The sequence below is a fragment of the Ptychodera flava genome, chromosome 20 (assembly GCF_041260155.1).
Source record: "Ptychodera flava strain L36383 chromosome 20, AS_Pfla_20210202, whole genome shotgun sequence".
NCBI classification, from domain to species: Eukaryota; Metazoa; Hemichordata; class Enteropneusta; family Ptychoderidae; genus Ptychodera; species Ptychodera flava.
Window position 1 is genome coordinate 19,404,853 of NC_091947.1, and position 9,191 is coordinate 19,414,043.

The 9,191-nt window shown below is 38.4% G+C and overlaps 1 protein-coding gene across 1 annotated transcript; it reads right to left on the minus strand.

The window, feature by feature from the left end:
* Nucleotides 1–7,708: 7,708 nt before the first annotated feature.
* Nucleotides 7,709–8,779, minus strand: LOC139120766 (neuropeptide Y receptor type 2-like). Its single transcript, XM_070685319.1, has one exon. It carries the CDS (start codon nucleotides 8,777–8,779, stop codon nucleotides 7,709–7,711), a length of 1,071 nt encoding a protein of 356 aa, XP_070541420.1.
* Nucleotides 8,780–9,191: the final 412 nt, after the last annotated feature.

Genomic DNA, 9,191 nt, shown 5'->3' on the forward strand with positions numbered 1-9,191 from the left:
CGTATAATTGCGGTATATTTTAGCTTATCTAATAGGTGGATGTGTGGCGGCGTTGGGCATCTGTCGTCTATCATCCTTCCTCCGGCATCCGTCAACTTTTTACATCCCAAGATTCTTCATCAATTCGGCCAGTCTGATTCCTTTAATATTTAGAGTACTGGTCACCAGGGATGACCATAAACATATTTGCTCAAATTGTAATGAAATATGCAAATTTGTATTTTTGAGGCTAATTTTGCTATTTTGGGGTAAACATCTTCTCTTTAACGACTTGGTCTGACAGCTTCAATATTTAGTATACAGGTTCCTAGGGACGACCTTATTAAAATTTGTTCAAATTGTGATGAAACGTGCAAATTTGTATTTTTAAGGCAGTTTTTGTCATTTTGGGTCAAAACTGCTGATAAGACCGCTTTTATATTTGGGATCTAGGTCCCTAAGGATGTCCTATTTCAGATTTCTTCAAATTGTGCAGAAATATACAAATTTATATTTTTAAGGCAGTTTTTTGTCATTTTTGGTCAAAAATTTCTTTCACCAAAACCGCTTGTCTGATTGATATAATATTTGGCATACAGGTCCATAGGGATGGTCACATTGTGAGATATTCAAATTATGATGAAATCTACAATTTTGTATTTTTTGGGGAATGTAGTGAAATTATGATGATATCTGCAATTTTGTCTGTTAGGGGCAATTTTTGCCATTTTAGTCAAAAAATTTGTGTCTCAAAAATATTCGTCTCATACCTTTGATGTTTGGTTCATATATCTTGATCTGATATATTGGAATTATGATGAAATCTGCAATTTTTTTATTTAGGAGCAATTTTTGCCATTTTGGTCCTTTTTTTTCTCAAAAACTACTTGCCTGATAGCTGTGATATGTGGTAAACAGGTTCCTAGGCTTTATCGTAATATGATACATTGAAACTATGATGAAATCTGCAGTTGTGTATTTTTTGGGTAATTTTTGCCATTTTTGATCAAGAATTTTATTTCTCAAAACCTACTTGTCTGATAACTTTGATATTTGGTATACATGCTACTAGGGATGGTCATGTAATATGTTCAAATTATGATGAAATCTTCAATTGTTTTTTTTGCCATTTTCGGTCAGGCCATCCTGAAATGAGCTATCAAAGATTTCCACCTTCAATAGTTATATTCTACATAACACAGTGATTCGGAAGCTTTATCGGCCGTTTGGCCGCTTGTTTTTCTAAAAGACAAAGAACTTTCGGGAATTGTTAAATATTTGAATGAAAACAATCCTCGCGGGGTTTTTTTATGAAGTCAGGAAAATTCCTGAAATTCATCAATTTTCTCCGACTATTACGGTCGTAAAATATGTAACCTATATATGCAATAAACCACACCCAGAGAATACCACTAGGTATTGAACCCGTTCATAACATATGCACGAGTGATAGCGAGTCCATGCATGGACTAAATGGTCAAAACAGCGACGTCCCGTCGCTGAGATTGATTTTTTTTTATTGCCATTAAAGGTATACAGTCACCTGTAATCTAAATATGCCCATTTATGGTCAAAAGGGCGTTCCTTGGTATTCAAAATGCCCATGTGGGGGTGCTGTTTTTAAAAAGCGGCCACCCGCTTAAAATCTGTCATTGGTTAGATTTTCTGTTTTCCATGGTAACTGTAGCAAAATTGGAACAGGTGACAGTATACCTTTAAATCATAATTTACTGCGTAATTCTTGCGTGAAACGTTAAAAAGGGACTTTTCTCTGACTGAAGTCGCGAGATGCACAAATTAAACGATACAAGATTCATTTGCCCGATTCTTGTAAGCCGCCTCCTGATGCATCTTGAAAAATTCTTCGGGTATTTGTTATATGCTAATTGCATTGCTAGGAATCTGTAGATACCGTCACATACTCGTCCGTTCATTTCTACAGACACGTTTTCGGTTGGCGCTTCTGTAAAAGAAATATCAAAGTTACAACCTTTATCCGTGAGATGCATTCTGGGAACAAGCTGAGCATCACTGCAGGCACATTACTTTGAAGATCTATTTTTACAAAATTGAAATTTACAAAGAGAAATCACCCGTTCGAACTCGTTTAAAAGGTCCAAATTCGCGAAACTCCTCAATCAACAAATGGAGCAGCTTTCCGTTGAGAAAAGTTACAACTTAAAGACACGGAGATGTAATCAGTCTGATTGCTTATTACCATGGATACTGAAAAAGTTTCACATAATACAAAGCGCGGAACTGAAATTGTAGAGCATCCTTTATTGTGTATAACAGAAGCTATGAGGCGTTCTGTCCGTCGAAGTAAATTTTAGTCGGATAATGGTCTGACAGAACTGTTGTCTCGAAAACGGATGTGTTTGGGAGATTGCCAGAGGGATCATATATCGTGTCATGTGTTTGACGCAAACACGAACATGGTTGTATCATCCCTATTTGTAACAATCAACCCTATTTGTAACAAAATTTATTTTTCAAAAAAACTTTGCCGTATATGTTGAAATATTAATAAAATATGCATATTTGTATGTTTGAGGGCAATTTTCTTTTTTTTTTCCTTGTCAAAACTCATTTTTCCGAAACTGCTTTTGTTACAAATTGGGTTGATTGTTACAAATAGGGGTGACATGTGTCAACCCTATTTGTAACAATCAACCCTATTTGTAACGAAACCTAAATTTCAAAGAAACTTGGCCGTATTTGATGAAATCTTGATGAAATATACATATTAGTATGTTCGGGGGGCAATTTTCTTTGTTTTCCTTGTTGAAACTCATTTTTCCGAAAATGCTCGTGAGATTAAATTTCGTTGCGCAGGTTCCTAGGGATAAGAGCCCTACTCGTAAGATATAATCAAGTCGTGCAGATACATGCCAAAGGTTTGTTTCGGGGCAATTTTCACCATTTTCGGTCGAAAATGTTAAAAATCTTGTTTTCTGACCGAAATCATACTAAACCTATATGGGGATAACTTTTGTTACAAATTGGGTTGATTGTTACAAATAGGGTTGACGTGTCAACCCTATTTGTAACAATCAACCCTATTTGTAACAAAATTTAACCAACTTGAAACAAAACCTAATTTTCTACAAAACTTGGCCGTATTTGATGAAATCTTGATGAAATGTACATATAAGTATGTTGTGGGGCAATTTTTATTTTTTCCTTGTCGAAACTCATTTTTTCCGAAAATGCACGTTAGATTAACTTTCGTTGTGCAGGTTGCCTAGTATAAGAGGCCTACTCGTAAGATATAATCGAGTTGTGCAGATAGGTTTGTTTAGGGGCAATTTTCTTCAATTTCGGTCAAAAATGTTAAAAATCTTGTTTTCTGACCGAAATCATACTAAACCTATATTGGGTTAACTTTTGTTACAAATTGGGTTGATTGTTACAAATAGGGTTAACGTGTCAACCCTATTTGTAGAAAATTTGTAGAAAATCAACCCAATTTGTAACAAAAGTTAACCCAATATAGGTTTAGTATGATTTCGGTCAGAAAACAAGATTTTTAACATTTTCGACCGAAATTGGGGAAAGTTGCCCCGAAAAAACCTTTGGCATGTATCTGCACAACACGATTATATCTTACGAGTAGGCCTCTTATACTAGGCAACCTGCACAACGAAAATAAGTTTCGACAAGGAAAAAATAAAAATTGCCCCAAAACATTCTAATATGTATATTTCATCAAGATTTCATCAAATACGGCCAAGTTTTGTAGAAAATTAGGTTTTGTTTCAAGTTGGTTAAATTTTGTTACAAATAGGGTTATTGTTACAAATAGGGTTGACACGTCAACCCTATTTGTAACAATCAACCCAATTTGTAACAAAAGTTAACCCAATATAGGTTTAGTATGATTTCGGTCAGAAAACAAGATTTTTAACATTTTTGACCGAAATTGGGGAAAATTGCCCCGAAACACACAACGAAAGGTAATCTAACGAGCATTTTCGGGAAAAATGAGTTTCGACAAGGAAAAAATAAAAATTGCCCCATAACATACTAATATGTATATTTCATCAAGATTTCATCAAATACGGCCAAGTTTTTAGAAAATTAGGTTTTCGGAAAAATGAGTTTCAAGTTGGTTAAATTTACGAGTAGGGCTCTTATCCCTAGGAACCTGCACAACGAAATTTAATCTCACGAGCATTTTCGGAAAAATGAGTTTCAACAAGGAAAACAAAGAAAATTGCCCCCGAACATACTAATATGTATAAAGATTTCATCAAATACGGCCAAGTTTCTTTGAAATTTAGGTTTTGTTACAAATAGGGTTGATTGTTACAAACAGGGTTGACACATGTCACCCCTATTTGTAACAATCAACCCAATTTGTAACAAAAGCAGTTTCGGAAAAATGAGTTTTGACAAGGAAAAAAAAAGAAAATTGCCCTCAAACATACAAATATGCATATTTTATTAATATTTCAACATATACGGCAAAGTTTTTTTGAAAAATAAATTTTGTTACAAATAGGGTTGATTGTTACAAATAGGGGTGATACACATGGTAAGTGTCGATATATATCATTGTGTTCAACCGAGTTCAGAATCCATTTCCTGTTAGCGACGTGGGTTGTAGTGCTCTTGTTATTGTTCGAAAATCACTGAGCCCGTCACGAGCATATCACGACGGAACTTTCCCATGGGCTTTCAATTGACTCGTGACTGGCAACAATCACAGAAATTGTTTTTGCCAGCTGAGCGTGTTTTAGCTTGAAGAAGTTGGACGGTTTGATGATACGTGCTTGAATAACTTCGACGGGCCAAACAATGGGGTTTTGGATCGACGTAGGGTAATGCTCTATCTAAATTGTAACCCCTTTTGATATAAGGGTCATTAGGAAAAATGAAAATAATTGTGTGGTTCTAATGACGTGCTTTTTAAAAATGGGGTAGGTAGGTTGGGATTTTTTTTTTTATTTTGCCATTTTTTCTTTGGTTCTTAACCACACTTGTGCAAAGTAAGTAGCGGTATATAGTTCCTTAATAATACCTTTTCAAATTATACAAAGTTGTTAATAAATATAACAATTCTGCTCGGGGAAATATTTCTAGTCAGTGGTGCGCAAGGGATAGGAACGCATCATTACTTTTGGTAAAATCAGTTTTAAGACAAAGGAAACTTGTGAAAGATGTTGAAATAATTTAGATGCGGCATTGAAATTAGTTTTTCACACTTTTGTTACCAACAGGTACTGTGTAGTCATGAGCATACGTATACTGTGCTTGAGTAGGATCGTTGAAAATTCAGCTGACTAAAAATATCATATATACTGAAGAACGTCAAAAATCCTCATATTGTCCGATGAATGATAGGGATGAATGCTGTGTCTTGTTTGCCAAAATTGCATCAAACTAATGTAAAATACATGAGATCGACGAAGAACATGAAATACGTTTACAGAGCTTGGCACTTTCCCTCTAAATTTCAAGCTTTTACCATTCTCACACTTCTTGCAATTGGTCAGCTATCACAACTAAAGCGAGTATACATCATGTTGAAGTTCTTCATGGCCTCACCAACGAACACGCAACACTGATACATTAAAGGGACATAAGCTGTATATAACTTGTGGCAAGTTTTTCAGTATTCTGCTTTTGTATATCAACTACCGTGTCCGACCCTGATCTGTTTGTCATGCTGAAATTTCGAGTATTCGTTTTGTCAACACAGCTTGTATGTGTGTAGTGATCATTGTTTATTGTTTACAAATGAATTCTTGTCCGGACTTGAATACAATTTACAACAATAGATTATACTCATATAGGTTGTGTTGATATGCAAAATACTTGGCATTAAATTACAGTTTAGGGATTCAATGCAGAAAGTGTAGGGAAACCACAAAACACAAGTTCTGAAAAAATAGCCAAAAGATACAGCTTATGGAGCTTTAATCTGTTCCACTTTCAATCACGGCGTAGCAACATTGCTAGCATATTCAACTCAAACAGAGTGAGTTATATGTTAAAGGAAACCTAGATGACGTGCCTCTAAAATTTGTTCGAAAGTCCGCTTGTAATTAACAGCAGCCAGAAAGAGGCCCAAAGATTTTTTTTTCGGTCCACGATTGTATTTGCTGAATGAAATTGACTATAGGGTTTGGGCATCGCTGGCTGCAGGTTGCTTGTTTTAGCCGAGCTTGCAACAATGAATCGTTCTTATTGAAGTTCTCGTGGATTTACATTTTTTCGCCAAATTTCACATGTTTTTTAATGTTTTTACTTCTGCGTTTACACATGGCTTTAAAAATTAACGGTCGGTGGATGAAAGTTTGGGTAACACGATTTTGACCTTGGCCCTAGCTGTAACTTTTTAATGGGTTTTACGATACTTTGTTGCGTTGGAATAATACAATTTCGAGTTCTACGTCACAAATCACGTTGAACTGGCCGGTACTCAACCTACCAATACGGCCTGAAACGGTGTGATGCCCTATTTTACATGTGAATTTTAATCCGGAAGGAAATTCGTTCGTCAAAATGTGACGCGACACGCTGTACAAAACATGTTGGGTCGTCAAAGAATTTTGAAATACAACTTACGAGGGTTGGATGAAAAGTTTTGAGCCTAACTACGAAGTCCTACTGGAATGAGTTTCTATTTTTCAACATAGTCCCCCTTGCGGTCCTCACACTTCTGTCAGCGGTGCTGCAGCGCTAGGATCCCGGCTTTGTTTCATCTTGGTCGTCAAAAAAGTCCTGAACGGCAGATATGACGTCATCATCAATGTCAAAATGCTTTCCAGCCAACCGTTTCTTCATGTTGGGGAAGAGATGAAAGTCTGAGGGTGCTAGGTCAGGAGAGTATGGTGGGTGTGGAACGACTTTGAAGCCGCAGTCAGGCACTATTGCCATGGCAATGACTGACTTGAAGGGTGGAGCATTGCCCTGATGGAACAAGACACCTTTTCTCAACTTTCGTTGTTTTTTTATAGCCTCCCGTAACTGCCTCAATAGAATAGTACTCTCCATCGATAGTTTGTCCCTTTTCTAGGTAGTACACGAACATAAGAAGAGTTGAAATAAATGCAAACCAAGCTTCATTGACCCGGCATCGCTCCTTCATAGGCTCAAAATTTTTCATCCGACCCTCGTATATCAGGGAGAATACGTTAATACATGCAAGAAACAAACGGGGGAAAAGACAACTTTAAAATACTCTGTAATACAAAACCAAGTTGTAAAAACTTTCATTGTCATCTTACACAGTAAATGTTGGTATTTACGAACAAAAGGATACCGCACTTTTTTAATAATTATCACAATAGCAATATACCAAATCTACGCCATTCGATACACCAATTAATTAAATATTCTCTTCTTCAAAAAGCTAGATGTAATGTTGATCGAACAAAGCTTTCTCGCCGACAAGAAATTTGTAATGCAAATGATGAGACTCGTGCATTCTCCCTTCTGTTCGTTCCTTTTTATCTTTCTCGTTATTTGGTGTGTTCTTTCTTGCTCTTTTCTTTTATTTCAATGTAATAACAACATTTTAAAAAAGGAAAAAAAGAAACGTAATATATAAATTTGATAAGAGATGGCAGCAATTCCCCCTTCCATTGCGCAAGATATAAAAATACATGTAAGTATTACAGATTTCGAAATGCAATCTTATATCGGATTCAAATCATTGATACAAAGCATGAAAACATAGCGAACACCTATCATACCCAAAGCCCGCCCTGACTCTGAGCAACTAAGTGCTTGATGCAACGGTAGCTAACCCTGTTTCAACCGTGTGGTGAAGACCGGTCGACGTTGCGGCTGTCGTGTGCGTTTGCTCTCGTTGGCTGGTGGTCGATTCAACCCCGACTTGAGCGGGCGAGTGGCCGAAGCAGAAAAGCTCTCGAATGCCGTCACGGTACTGCTTGTTCTTGAAAGCGTAGATGAACGGGTTGGAAATGGAGTTGCACAGGGCCAAGATCTGGACGGGCCCGAACTGTGACATCGTCAGGGTGGCCAAGCCGATGTTGTGCATCAACACCATGAGCTGATCGGGTGTCCAGCAGACGACGAATGTGACGAACACTATCAGAAGCATCTGCACCACTTTGCGCCTTGCGCGGTGCCGATGATCGGTTTCAGGGGCAGAATGACTTGACCCTGGCTCACCCTGCTGACTCCTGCCGATCTTGAGAGACTGCCATATCTTGATGTAGGCCCACGTCATCGTGACCAGTGGAGCAAGGTAGGTGGCGCAGAAGAGAAACAACCCGTGAACCAAAATTCCCGACTGCGTGCCGATGTAGACACAAGCCCCATCGACCATTTTGTGAAAGATGGGGAAATTGGCGAGTACGGCGAATGGCAGGATCCAAGACGCGGCGATACCGACAGCAGCCCACCTTCGGCTGAAGAAAATGCGATGTCGGACGGGATAAACGATAGCAAAGAGACGCTCTAAAGTGATGGCCACAAGCTGGTAAGTGGACGCAAGGATACTGATCCAGAACAGGTATCCACCTTCGACCACCACGCACTGAAAATGGCGGACTGACGGGTTGTCTGATGGGGGAAACCGTCTCGAGAAAACCGAGAGGACCCAGAGGGCAGACGATATCAGGTCGGTGATGGCCAAACTTGCAATGAAGCGATTGGTCAAGTTCTGTAGACTTTTTTTCCTTGATATGGTGAGGCACACCATTGCGTTACCAATCACGCCAACGCATCCGAACAGTATCTGAACGATGTTAATCGGTTGCCACAGCGAAGTCGCCGCCTCCGCAGTTGGTGTCTGGCCTGTCGTGATGTTCGCTGAGTCGCGCATTGCGAGGCGTTGCAATCTTATGATCTCTCCGGGGTTTCCGTGACCGAAACGTTTTAGAAAATTGGTGAAGGCTTGTCAACTGTTCCAGACTGGAGATTCTGCCCAGGCAGTTTTCGACTCAACTACAAAAACTAGTATGACAACTGCAATTTCCGTGATAAGTCGCAGTGATGAAAGGGGTTAAGCTGCGGTCGCCAACTTAGTGACCTAGCAAGACAAAAAATTAAAATGTTGTCACGAATCCCGTCTTCAACGCAAATCTGTTTGGTCCGATTATATTCTTTTCGCCCTATACTCTTGTCGCTTGTGAAGATTAAAGCAAATAAATTAGAACTAACCCTCGGTACCACCAGGGAACATTAATTTGCCCCTCCCCTCCGTGTTTTGCGCTTGTTCATATCTTGATTAAGAC